Genomic DNA, 22,707 nt, shown 5'->3' with positions numbered 1-22,707 from the left:
CTTTTGTCTTGTTCATTGTTTTATATACATGTTTGATTCTGTTATTACGTGTCTAGTAACCTGTCGTTACCATAGCTACAGTTGTACCACATATTGAAAAGACCCCTCAAAAGACCACGCTGTGGGTATTAATGCAAAGTTTTATTTGATAAAAATGTAGGCACACAAGTACCTCTGAATTGTCTAAATACTGATATTTCTGTATTAAAATAGAGCATTTTGTCAGGTGGAACATCGAATAGAGAAAATGCAGATCTGATCCTGCGTGCTGGAGATTGTTCGGGTCAGTCAGTCGTCTCTGTACGCAGGGCTGGTCTTGGGTCTGGCCAGGCCAGGGTAGTTCTGCAGCAAAACCAGAGGAGCAACATAATGACTTGTATTATATTTCCTCTTTTTGCTCAACTGTCTCTTGAAATTATTGAAGTTACCAGTTGTTCATTGTTGGGCTGGGTTTATACTCCACCAAGCGTAACCTGGTCCTAGATCTGTTTGTCGTCTTGTCAACTCCATTGTCATTGTGAAGCCAAAACATGGTATGACTATGAGTGACGAGGAGTTTGCACGATGGTACAAAAAGACTGGCACTCGCAGTACACCAAATACCATAACAAAACGTCCTTGGAGCAATTAAGGTGCCACCAACCTCCTGTGATTATTTATATATATATATATACACTGCTCAAAACAATTAAGGGAACACTAAAATAACACATCCTAGATCTGAATGAATGAAATAATCTTATTAAATACTTTTTTCTTTACATAGTTGAATGTGCTGACAACAAAATCACACAAAAATTATCAATGGAAATCAAATTGATCAACCCATGGAGGTCTGGATTTGGAGTCACCCTCAAAATTAAAGTGGAAAACCACACTACAGGCTGATCCAACGTTGATGTAATGTCCTTAAAACAAGTCAAAATGAGGCTCAGTAGTGTGTGTGGCCTCCACGTGCCTGTATGACCTCCCTACAACGCCTGGGCATGCTCCTGATGAGGTGGCGGATGGTCTCCTGAGGGATCTCCTCCCAGACCTGGACTTAAGCATCCGCCAACTCCTGGACAGTCTGTGGTGCAATGTGGCGTTGGTGGATGGAGCGAGACATGATGTCCCAGATGTGCTCAATTGGATTCAGGTCTGGGGAACGGGCGGGCCAGTCCATAGCATCAATGCCTTCCTCTTGCATGAACTGCTGACACACTCCAGCCACATGAGGTCTTGCATTAGGAGGAACCCAGGGCCAACCGCACCAGCATATGGTCTCACAAGGGGTCTGAGGATCTCATCTCGGTACCTAATGGCAGTCAGGCTACCTCTGGCGAGCACATGGAGGGCTGTGCGGCCCCCCAAAGAAATGCCACCCCACACCATGACTGACCCACCGCCAAACCGGCCATGCTGGAGGATGTTGCAGGCAGCAGAACGTTCTCCATGGCGTCTCCAGACTCTGTCACGTGCTCAGTGTGAACCTGCTTTCATCTGTGAAGAGCACAGGGCGCCAGTGGCGAATTTGCCAATCTTGGTGTTCTCTGGCAAATGCCAAACGTCCTGCACGGTGTTGGGCTGTAAGCACAACCCCCACCTGTGGACGTTGGGCCCTCATACCACCCTCATGGAGTCTGTTTCTGACCGTTTGAGCAGACACATGCACATTTGTGGCCTGCTGGAGGTCATTTTGCAGGGCTCTGGCAGTGCTCCTCCTGCTCCTCCTTGCACAAAGGCGGAGGTAGCAGTCCTGCTGCTGGGTTGTTGCCCTCCTACGGCTTCCTCCACGTCTCCTGATGTACTGGCCTGTCTCCTGGTAGCGCCTCCATGCTCTGGACACTACGCTGACAGACACAGCAAACCTTCTTGCTACAGCTCGCATTGATGTGCCATCCTGGATGAGCTGCACTACCTGAGCCACTTGTGTGGGTTGTAGACTCCGTCTCATGCTACCACTAGAGTGAAAGCACCGCCAGCATTAAAAAGTGACCAAAACATCAGCCAGGAAGCATAGGAACTGAGAAGTGGTCTGTGGTCACCACCTGCAAAACCAGTCCTTTATTGGGGGTGTCTTGCTAATTGCCTATAATTTCCACCTGTTGTCTATCCATTTGCACAACAGCATGTGAAATTTATTGTCAATCAGTGTTGCTTCCTAAGTGGACAGTTTGATTTCACAGAAGTGTGATTGACTTGGAGTTACATTGTGTTGTTTAAGTGTTCCCTTTATTTTTTTGAGCAGTGTATATATACAGTACCAGTCAAATGGTTTGGACACACCTACTCATTCAAGGGTTTTTCTTTAGTTTTACTATTTTTTACATTGTAGAATAATAGTGAAGACAACAAAACTGAAATAACACATGGAATCATGTAGTAACCAAAAAAGTTAAACAAATCAAAATATATTTTATATTTGAGATTCTCCAAATAGCCACCCTTTGCCTTGATGACAGCTTTGCACACTCTTGGCATATAGTAAAAGTAAAGAAAACCCTGGAATGAGTAGGTGTGTCCAAACCTTTGACTGGTACTGTATATAGGACCAAATTGGTTAGTGCTATCTGGGATACTTGATGTCCCTAACCTTAACCCTTAACCATTTAAAATAATTTAAACTTCAATAGGGTAGGGATGTCCATTGGATCCCGGATAGCAAGGGTCTATGTAAATGGCATGTAAATCTCAATTTCTGTGCAGAGCCCTCTGCACCACGAGGTGAAAGTCATAGCCTCTACAGTGTGTCTAGTGGTGTGTAAATGCAGCCTTACATTTACTCTACTAGGGAGCCTTGAAACTGGGTCTTCATCCCAAATGGCACCCCATTCTTTTGGTAGTGCACCATAAGGCTCTGGTCAAAAGTAGTGCACTACAAAGGGAATTGGGTGCCATTTGGGGCATTACCTTCTTGGTGAAGTGCCTCTGGTACTCTGAGCGGATGTGTCCTCGGGTCTGGTCCGCGGTGCGGCCGACAGGCTGGTACTCGGAGGTGCAGGGCTCCTTCTCCAGGCCGCTAGGGGGCTTCCTCTGCCCAGGGACGTAGCGATCAGGGCCCTGGTACCGGTCCTGGTACTCTGACGCCCAGGCCCTCCTGGATGGATGGTGAAGCATATTAAAGTCCTTCCCCTTGGCCCTAACCATGCTATGTTTGCAGAGCTGGAGGTCTGGAGGACAGCTATAAAGCTGTTAGAATTCCACAATACTACCCTACTGTGTTTATTGGGATATCACTTTTACCTCTGGCTATTACAGACACCAGACTATATGATGGACATAACCTCTGCAGCACCACTTGACCGTTAATGGGTTGCTGGGTGAAGGGGATTGCTATGAATCACTGTATGTGTGAGTCACTATGTAATCTGCTCTGTAGTAGTCTGTCCCCTGTAGCTCAGTTGGTAGAGCATTGCGCTTGCAACGCCAGGGTTGTGGGTTCGTTTCCCACAGGGGGCCAGTATGAAAATGTATGCACTCACTAACTGTAAGTCGCTCTGGATAAGAGCGTCTGCTAAATGACTAAAATGTAAATGTAGTTATTATCTATCGCAGTGAACAGATTGCAGGAGCTTGAGACAAATGCAAAGAAAACTGGCACAGGGTGGAACAAGCTGGAGGAGACTTTCCAGAACTGAGTGCAATGGAGAGGAGTGGTCCATGGCCTATGCTCCAAAGACTTAGGTAAGTAAGTATGAACAGATCCCTCCTTTCAATCCGTGGATGTGATCTACTGTACCAGTTGAGTGTGGCTTCAGGCAGGATGCGCTGCGGGCCTCTCAGGGTGGGGGATTGTCCCAGTGTGTAGCTCTGGCTGTAGGTGGTCACGCCGTCGAATGGCAGCCCTACACACACACAAATGAGAGTTATCATGAATAAACCCACATATAGCATCATACTGCACCTACGTCACAAGTTTAACATGTTAATGCCAATGAGCTTTGGCCAGCAGGCTCTCAACAAAGTAAGTGGTTTGGCCCGTATTAAAGCGTCTCAGAGTAGGGAGTGCTGATCTAGGATCAGGGTGGATGGTGGTGGCTCGCCCGTATTAAAGCGTCTCAGAGTAGGGAGTGCTGATCTAGGATCAGGGTGGATGGTGGTGGCTCGCCCGTATTAAAGCGTCTCAGAGTAGGGAGTGCTGATCTAGGATCAGGGTGGATGGTGGTGGCTCGCCCGTATTAAAGCGTCTCAGAGTAGAGAGTGCTGATCTAGGATCAGGGTGGATAGTGTTGAGTACTATGTCTCCCCCTACTGGGTGGCTATGGGACCTACCTAGGTGCATAAAAAAGGATGTACGTACCAAATGGCACCCTATTCGCTATATAGTGCCCTACTTTTGACCAAAGCCCTATTCTCTATATAGTGCTGATAGGGTTCTGGCCAAAAGTAGTGCACTATATAGAGACTAGGGTGCTATTTGGGACACTAGGCTGTTGTTAAAAAGCCTACCTAGATGAATGAGGTTAGACTGGGTGGCTATGGGTATAGAACAGTGTTGAATATATTGTTCTATCTCTATAGGACCTACCTAGGTGCATGAGGTTAGACTGGGTGGCTATGCGCTGGTTGATCTGGCCTTCCAGCCTAGATGAGTGGGTCATGTCCCGACGGAACTGCTCCGCCCTCAACCCCTCCAACTGCAGCGGGGGCTCCGCATCACTTCCTGTGATAACAGGAACAGGTAGTACACACACGTACATTATGGGTGCTGGTCTATCATCTTGCACTAAAGGAGACCAAAACGGATCAACTGTGGAGTTATAAGGCCCTTCAAAGCCTCAAAGAAAAACATATAATAAACAGGGTGTTCCCTCTCCTACCTTCTCCACTGCCGATGTGAGGCAGCTCCACCCCGTCCTTGGCTTTGGTTGAGACCCCCAGTGCCGGGTCCCCTGTTGCCTGCATCCATGCCTCTTTCCGGGCAGGGCGGGACGGGCCGGAGTTATGAACTGAGGTCCAGGAGAGAGAGGGGGAGACTGACCTTCGTTCCCCAGAGTCGAAGCTCGAACGCTTTGGTGGTATCTGGCTCTGCCCCTTCTCTCGAGGAGCTGTCCTCTCCACTGGGATCTTACTGAAATTCTCACTCTCTAACATAGCTGCCCTCACTGTTCTCCCCTTCTGTAGAGAGACACAGAGAGAGAGACATAGAGAGAGAGAGAGAGAGAGAGGGGAGACAGAGAGAGAGGGGAGAGAGAGAGAGGGGAGACAGAGAGAGAGGGGAGAGAGAGAGAGGGGAGACAGAGAGCGAGAGGTGGAGAGAGAGAGGAGAGAGAGAGAGAGAAAGAGAGAGAGAGAGAGGATAGAGATGTTTGAGACTGACTAAGATAAGATAATATCAATGCATCTGAAAAAGAAAAGGAGAGTCTCACACTCTAGGAGCTCAGATGCAATAATTTAATAACCTAATAACCAACGTTTGGACAGACAAGCTGTCTTCATCAGGGTATAATGACAAACACTGCGGGTCACTAGTTTATATAGTGTCAAAGGACACACGCAGGTGTCTGTAATCATGGCCGGGTGTGGCTTGATATCATTGGTCAATTTACAGATATAAATAGAACATATAAAAAACAAATGAATAGCATACGATCATAGATACAATTTGACTACAAAGGCCAACAAACATTTACAATGAATAGCAAAATCACAATAATCACAAGAATGCCTTCAGATCAAAGTCTATGTTGAGACCGAAGGGAGCAAGGGTCTTTAAATGAAAGATCCAGGCAGCCTCTCGTTTTAATAATAAATTGTCGAGGTCATCCCCTCCTAGGGAGGGTGATGTGTTCGATGCCGATATAACGTAGGGACGAAATCGAGTGGTTCGCTTCCAAAAAGTGGGCCGCAAATGTCGAGTTTTTGCACCTAATGGTGCTACGATGCTCCGAGATTCGTACTTTTAATTCGCTCTTCATTTTACCCACATAATTTTTTACCACAAGACAAGTTATAAGATAAATAACTGCCTTAGTGGAGCACGTGATAACACCTTTGATTGGGATTTGTTTCCCTGTTTGGGGGTGTTTGAAGGATCTACATTTGTAAGTGCCATTGCATTGAGCGCAGCCATTACACTTGTAGTTTCCATCCTGTAGAGGCACAAATAGACGTTGTGCAGGGATATTTTGGGATGGTAAATCAGAGTTCATTTGGGTCACGTTGCAGAAGAAAATGTTCCATGGCTTCAATACCGCCCTCGTGTGGAATATTTGTGTGTAACGACTCAACATCAAAAGTAACTAACAAAGTATTCTCAGGGAGAGGATCAAGAGATTCAATAATAGAGACCATACTGCTGGTGTCCTTTACAAAGGAGGGGAGCTGTTCTGTGGTCTAATAAAAAAAGTCAACAAAAGTCAATAAAGGGGCTGTTACTGCATCAATGCCCGCTACAATAGGATGCCCTGGAGGTTTTGCAACATTCTTGTATAATTTCGGCAAAGTATAGAAAGTGGCAATTTTAGGGTGTTGAATAGCCAAAAAGTAATGTTATTTTTTGGTGATTTGACCAGAACTTAAATACCCATCTAGGACAGTAAAGATAGTGTTCTGAAATTGGGAAGTGGGGTCACTTCTGAGTTTCTTGTAAAAGGTGTTGTCAAGCAGTTGTCTATGACACTCATTTACATAAACTGTCCTATCCATGAGTACAACTGACCCACCCTTATCAGCAGGGCGGGTAAGGACTGACGTATCGGATTGTAAATCAAGCAAAGCTTGTTTTTCATCCTTCGGTAAATTATGGAAAGATATGTACTCATGTTTGTTCTTAAGGAGATTACCAACATCTTTTTCAAGGAGTCTGCAATATATCTCAACAGAGTGATTGCGATTGGCTGGAGGTACAAAATAAGTCTTACTTCTAAAAGGAGGCGGAGTATGTGCAGGTGAGCAGCCTACCATGAAATGCCCCTAAGGTATGCCAGTCAAGGGACAGGTAAGTTAGTTCTTGTGCCTGAGGCTGATGGACTCACCTGAGTGAAGGCAGAGGCGGGGTTCCGTGGGCCGTTGGTACTGGTCTGGAAACACTGTCTGTGGTACTGAGCCCACACATCCACCAACTGACAGACAGACAGGCAGGAAGACAAACAGACACACAGATAGACAGACAGACAGGCAGGAAGACAAACAGACACACAGATAGACAGACAGACAGGCAGGAAGACAGACAGACAGACAGACAGACATACAGACAGACAGACAGACAGACAGACAGACAGACAGGCAGGCAGGCAGGCAGGCAGGCAGGCAGGCAGGTAGGTAGGCAGGAAGACAGACAGACACAGGTAGACAGATAGGCAGGCCAAATCAGGGCAGTGTGAATGTGTACAGTATGTATGTATGGCATTAGTATACAAGTGTAGAAAAGTGTTGGTGTGTGTGTGTGTGTGTGTGTGTGTGTGTGTGTGTGTGAGAGAGAGAGAGAGAGAGAGAGCGAGAGAGCGAGAGAGCGAGAGAGCGAGAGAGAGAGAGAGAGAGAGAGAGAGAGAGAGAGAGAGAGAGAGAGAGAGAGAGAGAGAGAGAGAGAGAGAGAGAGAGAGAGAGAGAGAGAGAGAGAGAGAGAGAGAGACAGAGACAGAGAGAGACACAGAGAGAGACAGAGACAGAGACAGAGACAGAGACAGAGACAGAGACAGAGACAGAGACAGAGACAGAGACAGAGACAGAGAGAGAGAGAGAGAGAGAGAGAGAGAGAGAGAGAGAGAGAGACAGAGACAGAAACAGAGATAGAGTTAGTTGTATGCTACCTTCTGGTGTGTGGTGTAAGAGGGCTCTGCATGGAGCCGGAACAGCGAGAGGGGCCGATCACTGGGGGGCTTGTAGTCAGCCCCATAGGTGCTTTGCTGCCCCACTCTGGCCTGAGGGCCCCAGGACTGGAGGAGAGAAGAGTGGAGCTAGATGGATGAACCGGCCTCACCTTCAACCAGCCAAAAGCATCAGTGAAAAGTCTTCATTCTCATAAGATTTGAGACAATCTCATTGATTACCTATTCTTACTAGTTGAATAGCCTAGTTTTTATGTTATGAAAATGATCAATTATGGCAATGATAAACTATACTAGACATACCTGAATTTGCCTAAAAGAGTGCATTACATTGCTGTTGTTCCCTGATATTTAAGTTGATCATTCATCAAAGATAAATCGGGGTGAACGCTAGCGAAACTAAAACTGGCTACATGGAACACTGGTTAAATGTATGTTGGAAAACACATAATAGTCTATGTTCCATAGAACGTTGGAACGTTTGAGTCACAATAACATAATTTTAATCAATTCCGTAGTGTGGTCCTCTGTAGCTCAGCTGGTAGAGCACGGCGCTTGTAACGCCAAGGTAGTGGGTTCGATCCCCGGGACCACCCATACACAAAAGCAAGTGAAATTGATAATAAAAAATTAACAGTAAACATTACTCACAAAAGTTCCAAAATAATAAAGACATTTCAAGTGCCATATGTCTATATACAGTATTGTAATGATGTGCAAATAGTTAAAGTACAAAAGGGGAAATAAATAAACATAAATATAGGTTGTATTTACAATGGTGTTTGTTATTGTAGCTCAGCTGGTAGAGCACGGCGCTTGTAACGCCAAGGTAGTGGGTTCGATCCCCGGGACCACCCATACACAAAAAAATGTATGCACGCATGACTGTAAGTCGCTTTGGATAAAAGCGTCTGCTAAATGGCATATTATTATTATTATAGTTACGCAGTGATATCATAAATAGGGTGATGTCACAGCATTCCCAAAAAATCTGAGTCTTCATAACCGTTCTAAAACCAAAAGTCATTAATGAAAAATGAACAATTCAATTCTCGTAATAAAATCAACCAAGAGTGGGCGGTTTCACTTCCTTCATTCTTCACAATACATGTCTTATTCACTGTATGGGTCTCTGTGTAGGCTATTATTCATTGTGTGACATCACAAGGGTTGGTCTTTTAGATTCGGGTAGTTAGAGGAACGTCATCTAACGCCCTGGACCAGAACTTGCAGCCTTGGGGTGTGAGAAAGGTGTGGACGCAGTCATATTTCACCGTAGTATTTGCCGCTGACTCAACGAAATAATAGCACACCTCTTAATTGCTTAGCCTACGTTTGTCAGGGGGAGTGTTTGGCTATACATAAATCACAATTGTAGGATTAGGATACCGTAAGAGAAAATCGGTCACAGTCAAGTCCAAGGTTCAAGTTATTGGTTCAAATTCACTTGTATGCGGAGAGTCTCTTGGAACATAATGGACACTCATGCGAAGGCAGGACAAGTTTACCTTCAACACCGAAATGTAGAAAAGGTAAGAACCTAACTTTATTTAGCTCACTTAATTGCACACATTCTGGTAACTTATCTATCTTGTTTGTGTAGAATGACAATAATAGCCAATAGGAACATATTGAATGCATTTAGATTTTTAATGCAGCTTTATAAGTCTTGTAATGTAAGATGAGAGTTTTTATTTTTGTTTATTCCGATGGTATTGAAATTGGCTATTGATGTTATCATGTAAACTGCCGTCCCATTGTTTTGCTGCATGTACTGTGTATGACAGTAATCTAATCCCGATACCATTCCACTTTACAATTGAATGTATATGATTTCAGTATACGAGGACCTTTACTGTAGCCTACATGTTGAAGTCTTACTTGCAGAGTCAGGCTAAGTTGGTAATGGTGCGTGTGTAAAGGTATGAGGGGAGAACGGATCCTCACATGCGTGCCCAGACACAGTACTCCGCTCCCAGTTTCCTCACCGCACATTCCTCACAGCACATTCCAACAAAGCAGTTTGTCCCAAATGGAACCCTATTCCCTTTTTAGTGCACTACTTTTGCCCAGGACTCATAGGACTTTGGTCAAAAGTAGTGCACTATATAGTGGATAGGGTACCATTTGGGATGTAACTGAAACAGTGCGAGGCACACTTAAAACAGAGGGAGGGGCCAGGGCAGGTACTGTACCTGAGCACACATACCTCATCTACCACTGCACCTTTATTTAAAAAGAGGCGGAAGTGCTGGAGAAAGGGTGGGTGATATTCTGAGTTTATCATATTACTAATGTGTGTCATGAGCGCTGGAGTCAGGAAACCGTCTATCAATAGTTGTCAGGGAAGTGGGAAAACTACATACTCACTTTTTCTTTATTTCTCTTTCTCACCCACTCATTTTCCTCCCTTTCTCTCCACCTTTCTCTCTATCCCTCTCTCCCCATTATTTCTCTCTTTCCTCTCTTCCCTCTCTGTCCTCATCCCCTATCCTCCCTCCCTCCTTCCTTCCCCCCCTCCGCCCTCCCTCCATCCAGAAGTGGAAGCAGCTGTGGCTGGCTCTCTACCCTTCCAGCCGCTGCGGTGTAGCCAGGCTAGAGCGCCAGGAGATGGGGGGAGGAGAGCGGGCCGGTGCCTCTGTGGTCTGGAAGCACCAGGACAAGGTTAAGGAGAAGAGGGTGATCCGCCTGTCAGAGGTACACCTTACTGCTGTACTTGTCTTTCTTACTAGTACTGACTTTGCTAATAACTGCTTTATTGAGGATTTGTATTACTGGCAATGACTGTGATATGTAGTTGTCTTACCTACCTTAGTTAAATGCACTGACTATAAGTCGTTCTGGATATGGATAAGTTTGTAGCCTAAGGCCCTGCGATAGACTAGCGTCCTGTCCAGCGGGCGTACTTGTACATCAAGCTGCCTCGCGCTACAGAAACATGCTGCTCCTATGAGCAGTTTGGGCTCGCACGAGCCTTACCCCCAATTTATCTCCTTAATGCTGAGTGCCAAGCAGAGACGCACCGAGTCCAATTTTTTACAGTCTCCGGATAAGTGTGTCTGCTAATGGACTAAAATGTAAATGTAGGTGATCAGGGTCCTGAGACTGCCCCCACACGCTGAGGCCTGCCCCAAAGACAACATGGCCGCATTCTGTGTGGAGACAGACGGCAGGAGGTACGTCTTCGCGGCGGACAAGGACGACTGCGTGGAGTGGGTGGAGAGGATGTGTGACATCGCCTTCCAGGTGAGAATAGCAGCTTCTGTTGTTGTCTTGTGACTGTTGTGGATCAGTCTCTATTCAACATTTTGACAGTTACAGAAGTAGAATCAGATAGACTTTATTAGCATTCAACAACGCTGATAGGAATTTGTCTCGGTATGGTAGAAGGCTAACAGCAAACGCCATTGTTCACTGATCTCTCTACCATTAAACCCCTTTCATCACCAAACAGTTATTACATAGAGGATGTGTACACTCTTAGAAAAAGGGTTCTAAAAGGGTTATTCAGCTGTCCCCATAGTAGAACCCTTTTTGGTTCCCTGTATAACCCTCTGTAGAAAGGGTTCTGCATGGAACCCAAAAGGCTTCTACATGCAAACGAAAAGGGTTCTCCTATGGGGACAGCCGAAGAACCCTTTTAAGGTTCTAGATAGCACCTTTTTTTTCTAAGAGTGTAGGTATCGGTTGAGGACTGTTCTCACTGTCTAATCTAAATAAATGTATTCTCTCCCAGGGACGCTCCACTGGTCAGCAGCCCCAGCTTCAGATGGAGGACAACCAGATATACGTCTCCAGGGAGGAAGGTGAGAAGCACATCAGACACCACACATATCCTAGTGGCCGCACAAACTATAATGGACAACCATTCTTCTGTCTGTTTATGTCTAATGGGCGTATGATTACTGCTGTCTTGGAACAGGTCCCTCTTGTCAAAGATATTTGAACGAATAATGGAAAGATAAACACAAAATAGAAATGAACACCATCCATAGTGCTTTGGTCGTGACCCTCACTCTCCCTCCTCTCTCCCCTCAGTGAGTGAGTTCAGGGTGGGTGTGAAGCAGACGGACGCAGCGGTGCGCTGCGGCCTCCAGGGGGAGTACTATTGGCTGCAGGTGACCCAGGAGGGGCTGGTCCTGAAGGAGGCGGAGACCAGGAAGAGTTTGCAGCACTGGCCCTATCAGCTGCTACGACGCTATGGCAGAGACAAGGTCAATAGAACCATGGAATGTAGAATCTCATTGAGCCATATAATTAGATTTCTAATCTGTTATTAGTTCTAATCTAATACTACTCTCTAGTGTCTAATTTCATGGTCATCACAGTACGGGACTATGCTGCCCTACAAAGGCAAAACGCAGCAACTACGTAATTTATTTTACTTCAAAGTATTTTTCTGTCTAGACAGACAGCAATTTCTGGTACTTCATGATACGTTCTGATCAACTGGCTTGTTCTTGTGTCTGAAAACTAAATACCACATTAATCAGGTAATATACCTGGCCGTTACAACAGATCAAATATTTTTGCCTTTGTAGGGCAGTGTGGGTCGAAAAAAGGATGTGTCTAAGGATCATTGTATGGTCATCAGAGTCCATTCAAGGAGGTTGCAGGTTATAATACATATGGTTATTTTCTGCCCACAATTAATTATGCAATTTTCCAGTGAACACCTGTGGGAATTCTCTCAAATCATTGTGTAACACGGTTCTGTCCTCTTGGTTCTCCCACAGATTACATTCTCCATCGAGGCGGGCCGGCGCAGTGAGTCTGGACCCGGAACCTTCACCTTCGAGACTCGCCAAGCTGACGACATCTTCAATCTCATCGAGACCGCCATACGGCAACAGAAGGCCTCCGTCTTCGTCGGGGATGACCGTGAGGGCGACACTGTGGTTGCTAAGCGTAGCCCTAATATGCCTCGTGCTCGTTCACCACTGCCCACACTGCCAGATAGCGCAGCCATTTTGGAGGGAAGCTACAGTTTTAGGCCAGTATTTTCAAATGCTATTGGCTCAGAGCAGTGTGTGTACTCACAGCTGCCTAATTTGATTGGCTCTGAGGAGTGTCTGTACTCTGAGCCAGCAGACAGCATTAAACCCAAAGCCCCCGGCCTCAACTCCTACCTGACCCCCCCAACGTCCTCCACCCTCACCCCCTCTATCCCTTTATACCCCCGCAATCACCATGGTAACCGAACGGAACCAGTGTACGCCGACCCAGCAGACATCCTCTCACTCATACCCCCAAGATCTACACCACCACCACCGCCCACTTCCTCTTCCTGTTCTCATCACCACGGCAACGAGACTGAACCAGTCTACTCCGAGGTGTACGACCATGTGAGTCCTCTACCTGACCAGACTCAACAACAGAACCAGAACCAGGGAGGGCAGGAACCTGGAAAAGCGGAACCCATCTATAGTGAGCCCTGTGTGGGGACCCCAGCCAAGGGCCCCAACACTGACCCGTTCGCCCACCTTTACAGCCAGGTCTGCAAGCCAGGCTCTTCATCACCATCCTCATCTTCGTCATCATCATCATCCCCCTCTTCATCCCTGGCCTCCTCCTCCTCCTCCTCCTCCTCCTCCTCATCATCGTTGACCATCACCAGGACCTTGGCCAGCAGGAGGCCCACTGCTGGACGCCAGTCACCAGATGTCATCTATGAAAACATGGGGGTCATTTAGGATACTCATGGTCTGTGTCTGAAATGGCACCGTATTGTCCTTTAAGGTGCCCTACTATTGACTAGGGCCCATTGGGATATATTGAGACCAATCCACACATTCACTCATTTCACAATGTTATAGTATAGTTAATTTATTTATTGAACTTGTTTTCACAAACAGTATCATTGTTTTTTGTTATGATGTAATCACTTTTGTATTACCTCTTATGAATATCAATATTGCACGCCAGTGTAATGAACACGGGAGAGGAGAGGGAGAGAAGAGAGAGAGATCTTCCAGAAGTCTGCCAAGTGTTCGATACAAATGTAAATATTACAAACAGTGTTAGCCTCCTTCTCTCCCCAACAGATGTAATGAATTGAACATGATGAAACAAATGACTTCCGCTCAGTCTCACACCCTTTTCCTAATTGACTTTGTTTTACTGATATGATTCAATAAAACAATAATGGGTGTGTATCCAATAACACTATTTCCACTATTTGTTTTGTGCATTGATTGTTTTTAAAAATCATTTGTATTGTGCCTCTCAATAAATTAGACTACTGTTCAGTTCAATGCGTTTATATGGGGATATGTGAACGTTAATTGGCCGACTACTGTACATTTCAGGCTTCTCTGTGGTTGTGGGCGTGTTTTGACGTTTGGTTTTGTGCGATTTGAACGCTTCCTAGTTTGACACATTGTAATAGTTTTATTACATACTGTATTGTACCTGACCTGTAGGCTAAGTAGCCTATTATACCGTGTTAGAAAGAGCATCAATCGGACACCCAATAGGTAGGTGAGAATAAAAAAATACGCCGTATTTTGATAGACTTGAACCGTACTTTTTGTTTTCTTGTTTTCTGTAAGCGGTTCCTCTCCATCCTTTATTGGCAGAACGCCTCGAGCGCACATTCAAAGACGCGTACCCTGACACGCGCTGAAGAGAACTGCCTTTATCAACCGACATTCTTCCTGATGTCACTTCTCAACATGCCGACCACCTGTTTTATGACCGTGATCTGGTGGCTCACAACCGATTCAACTCGTAGTCAAACAGCAATTCCCAATGGTCACGGAGGTGAGTACAGTACAGTTGGACAAACGGTCTCTCTCTACATATAAAATGTATCGCAATTCCTAATGGATAGGAAAGGTAGGCTACAATCTAATTAGCCATAGCAATGCAAATTATGTTGCCTAGCTAACAAGTACATTTGCAAGAAGTCTATTATCAACACCCAGTGTGGTTTTGGTAGGCTAATTTATTCATCTGGGAATGGGGATGGTTAATAACTTAATCCAAAATGTAACCAGATGGAAAGGATGGAGGCATGGTGGAGAAATGCCCATTAAACAAAACCTGTTTTACATGACTGAAGACAGGTGTGTCATTTCACTGCTGTATTCACTGTTCACTTTTCACCCGGAATGTAGCAGAGTGAGTATAGACTGGGGATACAGTGTTATCCTAATGTTGCCTGCTTTCATGGCCATTTCCTGGCTAGATAGGCCTAGGCTATAGGTCTTAGACGGTAATACAGAGAATGTGGAGGTTTGAAATGCCCAACTCTTTGTGGTGTGTGTGTGTGTGTGTGTGTGTTTGTTTTTTAACACGCACAAAATGCAACAAGGAGCGGTTTACCAGACACAGATTAAGCCTATGTCCTGGACTAAATAGGCTTTTTAGCCCCGAAATTGTCTGCCTAAATCAGCATTGAGTGACTGGCAAGCAGGGGCGTATTTATTACGCCAATTCTGTTGCAAAACATTTCTTAAACAAAAGCAAACGGAAACAAACGGGGAGGGACCTACCCGAATGTGTCCAATAGAAACTATCTTTTTGTTTGGACTAATGATTACACCCCAGCTGTGGGTAGCAGCCAACCGACCACAAGAGTGTTTCTCAGCAAAGGAAGTAACACAATTACTGATGCTGAGAAATGGTTCCATAAAAGGCCCTGTCAGTCAGTCTCATCCTTCACACATTCACCCAGAGCTCAAAAGCAAATACATGGGGTGGAGGAGGGGAGTCGATATATTACGGTGCCCTGGTCCAAAGTAGTGCACTACAGGAAATAGGGTGCATCTTTAATGTTACATCCTGTTCTCCTCAGGGGTAGATGCGGTTCTGGGGGTGTCCAACGCCAGCGTCCTCCTGCTGGACCCCAGCTCTGAGACACTCTACCTGGGAGCCAGAGGCTACATCCTGGCCCTGCACACCTCCAACCTCACCTGGAAACACCCAGCAGTGAGCGAGAAAGGGAGGGAGGGAGGGAGGGAGGGACAGAGAGATGGGGGAGGAGAGGGAGAGAGACCTCTTCACTTGACTGTGTGTGCGTGTTTATCTGTGTGAGTGTGTATTCAAGTGTGAAACGAGTGTGTATTCAAGTGTATTCGTTTCGGTGTTCTCATGATGGGAGTATTCATGTACATTTTTCTGTGGTTTTGTGTTTGTCTTACCTGGGACAAACACACCATGCCAGACATAGATTAAACCTAGTCCTGAACAGCATTCTCAATAGAGATTCTCCACTGACAGTGCTTTTTAGTCCAGGACTAGGCTTAACCTGATGTTGAACTGTGTGATGTGTGTTGTAACTGCAACTGTATGCGTCTGTGTGTTCTCTCCTTGACTTCCTTCTTCTTTTCTGGGTGTCTCTGTCTCTGCAGATTGAGTGGGAGGCCACAGAAAAGGAGAGGAAGTACTGTAGTTATAAAGGCAAGACAGAGGTGAGCAACGTGGGGTGCTTTTGATGTGTATTTCAAGTAGCAAGAAAACTGTGTATGTGTGTGTGTGAATGTGTTAAGAGGTGTCTCTGTAGCAGTTGAGGCTGGTGGGAGGAGCTATGGGAGGATGTGCACATTATAATGGCAGGAATGGAATATATGGAATGGAGTCAAACATGGTTTCCATATGTTTGATTTGTTTGATACCATTCCATTAATTCCATTCCAGCCATTACAATGAGCCTGTCCTCCTATAGCTCCTCCCACCAGCCTCCACTGCTCTGTAGTGTATGTAAGTGGTTAAAGGTGTCGGTGAGATGCTATGCTTCACACCCAAAATGAAACACCATCACCTTCGCCTTCAGTCATACTCATCTATGTCATGATGTATGGTACCGTTACCATAACGACTGCTTTACTGACTCTCCAGCTTCCTGTCAACAACTCTCCACATCCTCTATAATATAATATAATATGCCATTTAGCAGACGCTTTTATCCAAAGCGACTTACAGTCATGCGTGCATACATTTTTTTTGTGTATGGGTGGTCCCGGGGATCGAACCCACTACCTTGGCGTTACAAGCGCCGTGCTCTACCAGCTGAGCTACAGAGGACTATGTGTGGCTTTCAGATGACTTTTCACTTTGTATCTGGTCATCTTCAAAGACTGATAAACAGAAGCATGACTTACCTTAAAGAGTCAGTGAGTTAGAGTTATTGTTATCGCTACCTCATTAGCATTTCTTCAATGGGAGTAATTGGTTGATATGAAAACCAACCTTGGCCGGTATACATTGGGTTCCTGGCACCTGAGTTGAGAAACCCGGCATTATACTACTAATTATATAATGCTAACCGGTGCCCCCGCACACTGACTCTGTACCAGTACCCCCCTGTATATAGCCTCCCTACTGTTATTACCTTGACTAACACATTGACTCTGTACCGGTGCCCCCTGTATATAGCCTCCCTACTGTTATTACCTTGACTAACACATTGACTCTGTACCGGTGCCCCCTGTAAATAGCCTCCCTACTGTTATTACCTTGACTAACACATTGACTCTGTACCAGAACCCCCCTGTATATAACCTCCCTACTGTTATTACCTTGACTAACACATTGACTCTGTACCAGTACCCCCTGTATATAGCCTCCCTACTGTTATTACCTTGACTAACACATTGACTCTGTACCAGTACCCCCTGTATATAGCCTCCCTACTGTTATTACCTTGACTAACACATTGCCTCTGTACCAGTACCCCCTGTATATAGCCTCCCTACTGTTATTACCTTGACTAACACATTGACTCTGTACCAGTTCCCCCCTGTATATAACCTCCCTACTGTTATTACCTTGACTAACACATTGACTCTGTACCAGAACCCCCCTGTATATAACCTCCCTACTGTTATTACCTTGACTAACACATTGACTCTGTACCAGTACCCCCTGTATATAGCCTCCCTACTGTTATTACCTTGACTAACACATTGACTCTGTACCAGAACCCCCCTGTATATAACCTCCCTACTGTTATTACCTTGACTAACACATTGACTCTGTACCAGTACCCCCTGTATATAACCCCCCTACTGTTATTACCTTGACTAACACATTGACTCTGTACCAGTTCCCCCCTGTATATAGCCTCCCTACTGTTATTACCTTGACTAACACATTGACTCTGTACCAGTACCCCTGTATATAGCCTCCCTACTGTTATTACCTTGACTAACACATTGACTCTGTACCAGTTCCCCCCTGTATATAGCCTCCCTACTGTTATTACCTTGACTAACACATTGACTCTGTACCAGAACCCCCCTGTATATAACCTCCCTACTGTTATTACCTTGACTAACACATTGACTCTGTACCAGTACCCCCTGTATATAACCTCCCTACTGGTATTACCTTGACTAACACATTGACTCTGTACCAGAACCCCCCTGTATATAACCTCCCTACTGTTATTACCTTGACTAACACATTGACTCTGTACCAGTACCCCCTGTATATAACCTCCCTACTGTTATTACCTTGACTAACACATTGACTCTGTACAAGTACCCCCCTGTATATAACCTCCCTACTGTTATTACCTTGACTAACACATTGACTCTGTACCAGTACACCCCTGTATATAACCTCCCTACTGTTATTACCTTGGCTAACACATTGACTCTGTACCAGTACCCCCCTGTATATAGCCTCCCTACTGTTATTACCTTGACTAACACATTGACTCTGTGCTGGTACCCCCCCATATATAGCCTCCCTACTGTTATTACCTTGACTAACACATTGACTCTGTACCAGTTCCCCCCTGTATATAACCTCCCTACTGTTATTACCATGACTAACACATTGACTCTGTACCAGTACCCCCTGTATATAACCTCCCTACTGTTATTACCTTGACTAACACATTGACTCTGTACTGGTACCCCCTGTATATAGCCTCCCTACTGTTATTACCTTGACTAACACATTGACTCTGTACCAGTACCCCCCTGTATATAACCGCCCTACTGTTATTACCTTGACTAACACATTGACTCTGTGCTGGTACCCCCCTGTATATAACCTCCCTACTGTTATTACCTTGACTAACACATTGACTCTGTACAAGTACCCCCCTGTATATAACCTCCCTACTGTTATTACCTTGACTAACACATTGACTCTCTACCAGTACCCCCCTGTATATAACCTTTATTTTCTTATAAACGGCATTGTTTGTTAATGGCTTGTAAGTAAGCATTTCACTGTAATGTCTACACCTGTTGTATTCGGCGCATGTGGCAAATAAAATTCGATTTGATTTGATTTGAACCATATTTTATTGGTCTGAGATCTGTGTCTAGAGGCAACTTTATCCTACTCTGTTATGACCTTGTGCTAAGAAGGTGTTGCCAAATGCGCTTTAGCCTAGTTTAAACTCAAAGGGAATCAGGGACGTCAAAATCCCCCAAAATATCCCAGGACACTTCAACTGTTTCGAAATAGATCGTAAAGATTTTCGGGATACAAACAGGCTTACATTTTCCCTCTGCTACTCAACTCTCTAGTTGAATATCAAATAGAACCCTATTCCCTATTCAGTGCACTACTTTTAACTAGGGCCTGTAGGGGAGAATAGGATGCAGTTTGATACATGTCTCTTTGTCTCCCTCTACAGGATGACTGTTATAACTACATCTGTCTGCTGGAGGTTCTGAAGGATGGAAGGATCTACGTTTGTGGCTCCTACGCCTACCACCCCCAGTGTACTTTCATAGTCAGTCACATTCTCTCTCCTCTGTCTATTATAATACACCACACCTATAGTATTATTATTATAATACTCTACACCTATAATATTATTATTATAATGCTCTATACCTATAATATTATTATAATACACTACACCTATAATATTATTATTATAATACTCTACACCTATAATATTATTATTATAATACACTACACCTATAATATTATTATTATAATACTCTACACCTATAATATTATTATTATAATACTCTACACCTATAATATTATTATTATAATACTCTACACCTATATTATTATTATTATTATTATTATAATACTCTACACCTATAATATTATTATTATAATACTCTACACCTATAATATTATTATTATAATACTATTCACCTATATTAGTATTATTATAATACTCTACACCTATAATATTATTATTATAAATCACCTATAATATTATTATTATTATTATTATTATTATTATTTTTTATTATTATTATTATTATACACCTATATTATTATTATTATTATTATTATTATTATTATTATTATTATTATTATTATTATTATAATACACCTATAATATTATTATCATTATAATACACCTATAATATTATTATTATTATAATACACCTATAATATTATTATTATTATTATAATACACCTATAATAATAATAATATTATTATTATTATTATTATTATTATTATTATTATTATTATTATTATTATTATTATTATTATTATAATACACCTGCTAGATACTCTTTTACTGTTATGGTGAAATAATTCAATTAATGTATTTAGTTGATACGCTTACACATATGATGTTCACATAAACTACCGTTCAAAAGTTTGGGGTCACTAAGAAATGTCCTTATTTTCGAAAGAAAAGCAATTTTTTTGTCCATTAAAATAACATCAAATTGATCAGAAATACAGTGTAGACATTGTTAATGTTGTAAATGGCTATTGTAGCTGGAAACAGCTGATTTTAATGGAATATCTTAATTGGCATACAGAGGCCCATTATCAGCAACCATCAGTCCTGTGTTCCAATGACACGTTGTGTTTGCTAATCCAAGTTGATCATTTTAAAAGGTTATTTGATCATTAGAAAACCTGAGTATCTGGAGCATCAGCAATTGTGGGTTCGATTACAGAATCAACAGAAACAAAGAACTTTCTTCTGAAACTCGTTTCTATACTTGTTCTGAGAAATGAAGGCTATTCCATGCGAGAAATTGCCAAGAAACTGAAGATCCCGTACAACGCTGTGTACTACTCCCTTCACAGAACAGCGCAAACTGGCTCTAACCAGAATAGAATGAGGAGTGGGAGGCCCCGGTGCACAACTGAGCAAGAGGACAAATATATTAGAGTGTCTAGTTTGAGAAACAGACACCTCACAGGTCCTCAACTTGCAGCTTCATTAAATAGTCCCCGCAAAACACCAGTCTCAACGTCAACAGTGAAGAAGCGACTCCGGGATGCTGACCTTCTAGGCAGAGTTGCAAAGAAAAAGCCATATCTCAGACTGGCCAATAAAAATAAAATATTTTTAAGATGGTCAAAAGAACACAGACACTGGACAGAGGAAGATTGGAAAGACAGACGAATCGAAGTTTGAGGTGTTCGGATCACAAAGAAGAACATTTGTGAGATGCAGACCAAATGAAAACATGCTGGAGGAGTGCTTGATGCCATCTGTCAAGCATGGTGGAGGCAATGTGATGGTCTGGGGGTGCTTTGGTGGTGGTAAAGTGGTAGATTTGTACAGGGTAAAAGGGATCTTGAAGAAGGAAGGCTATCACTCCATTTTGCAACGCCATGCCATACCCTGTGGACGGCGCTTGATTGGAGCCAATTTCATTTACATTTAAGTCATTTAGCAGACGCTCTTATCCAGAGCGACTTACAGTTAGTGAGTGCATACATTTTTCATACTGGCCCCCCGTGGGAATCGAACCCACAACTCTGGCGTTGCAAACGCCATGCTCTACCAACTGAGCTACAATTTCTTCCTACAACAGGACAATGACCCAAAGCACAGCTCCAAACTATGCAATAACTATTTAGGGAAGAAGCAGACAGCTGGTATTCTGTCTATAATGGAGTGGCCAGCACAGTCACCGGATCTCAACCCTATTGAGCTGTTGTGGGAGCAGCTTGACCGTATGGTACGTAAGAAGTGCCCATCAAGCCAATCCAACTTGTGGGAGGTGCTTCAGGAAGCATGGGGTGAAATCTCTTCAGATTACCTCAACAAATTCACAACTAGAATGCCAAAGGTCTGCAAGGCTGTAATTGCTGCAAATTGAGGATTCTTTGACGAAAGCAAAGTTTGAAGGACACAATGATTATTTCCATTAAAAATATTTTTTTCTAACCTTGTCAATGACTACATTTCCTATTCATTTTGCTATATTTCCTATTCAAACTCATTTCATGTATGTTTTCATGGAAAACAAGGAAATGTCTAAGTGACCCCAAACTTTTGAACGGTAGTGTAACTACTAAATGTGTGTGTGTGTGTGTGTGTGTTCAGGACCCAGTGACGTTTGCCCTAGTGAAGGAAGGAGGTGACCAAGGGAGGGGAAGTGTCCTTATGATCCCAGACAATCTCACACTGCTGTTACTGCAGGTTAGACACACGCACACACGCACGCACACACACACACACACACACACACACACACACACACACACACACACACACACACACACACACACACACACACACACACACACACACACACACACACACACACACACACACACACACACACACACACACACACACACACACACTCTCACTATTATCACATCCTGTCTATGTGTGTAATGTAGATGGAGTGCTGTACACCGCCTCCCCTTCTAACTTCTTGGGCACGGAGTTTGACATCACCAGGGCAACGGGTCAACAGGTGCGCATGGATCAGTCCATCAACTGGCTCAGTGGTGAGACCCATCTGTCAATCACATAAACTCCTAATGCATGATGGGATAGATTATAAAATACTTCTATTGTCCAAACTTCTGTAACACCAGTAACACCAAACAAACAATAACATTATTTGTCCAATAAAGAGTTTAACTCAGGATGTGGTTTAGCAGTGTAGTGTTACTTACTTAATGAGTTTGCTCTTTGATGATGATCTATAACCATGTGTTCATCCACGTTTTATGCCAGTAAAGTCATACGGTATTAAAAAAACAATCATGACAGCTGTTAAGGAAACATGATGTTTTGGTACAATTTTATAAATGCTA

At 43.8% G+C, this 22,707-nt stretch overlaps 1 protein-coding gene and 1 pseudogene across 3 annotated transcripts in view; both read left to right on the top strand.

Moving 5' to 3' along the window:
• The first annotated feature begins 9,104 nt into the window (after positions 1–9,104).
• LOC311116029 (docking protein 1-like) lies at positions 9,105–14,807 on the top strand. 2 transcript variants are annotated; one of them, XM_084191158.1, is made up of 7 exons: positions 9,105–9,283; positions 10,293–10,448; positions 10,839–10,997; positions 11,488–11,557; positions 11,790–11,965; positions 12,293–12,367; positions 12,488–14,799. In XM_084191158.1, exons 1-7 carry the CDS (start codon positions 9,203–9,205, stop codon positions 13,442–13,444), a joined length of 1,674 nt encoding a protein of 557 aa, XP_084047284.1. In that variant the 5' UTR covers positions 9,105–9,202; the 3' UTR covers positions 13,445–14,799. The 2 variants fall into 2 exon arrangements, with proteins under 2 accessions (XP_084047284.1, XP_084047285.1); XM_084191159.1 differs by lacking the exon at positions 12,293–12,367 and having other exon boundaries at positions 9,139–9,283; positions 10,290–10,448; positions 12,488–14,807.
• The window catches only part of LOC311116028 (semaphorin-4F-like), a 14,919-nt pseudogene continuing 6,622 nt past the window's right edge, over positions 14,411–22,707 (top strand). Inside the window, exons 1-6 of the transcript in view lie at positions 14,411–14,513; positions 15,550–15,683; positions 16,106–16,165; positions 19,351–19,449; positions 21,983–22,078; positions 22,285–22,395. The product of the transcript in view is annotated as a semaphorin-4F-like (transcript). The remainder of the gene's footprint in view (positions 14,514–15,549; positions 15,684–16,105; positions 16,166–19,350; positions 19,450–21,982; positions 22,079–22,284; positions 22,396–22,707) is intronic.

This window comes from Coregonus lavaretus (genome assembly GCF_964263955.1).
Source record: "Coregonus lavaretus genome assembly, contig: HAP1_SCAFFOLD_4548, whole genome shotgun sequence".
NCBI lineage: Eukaryota > Metazoa > Chordata > Actinopteri > Salmoniformes > Salmonidae > Coregonus > Coregonus lavaretus.
Note: the sequence above shows the minus strand (reverse complement) of the source record. Positions and strands in the feature narration are given on the sequence as shown.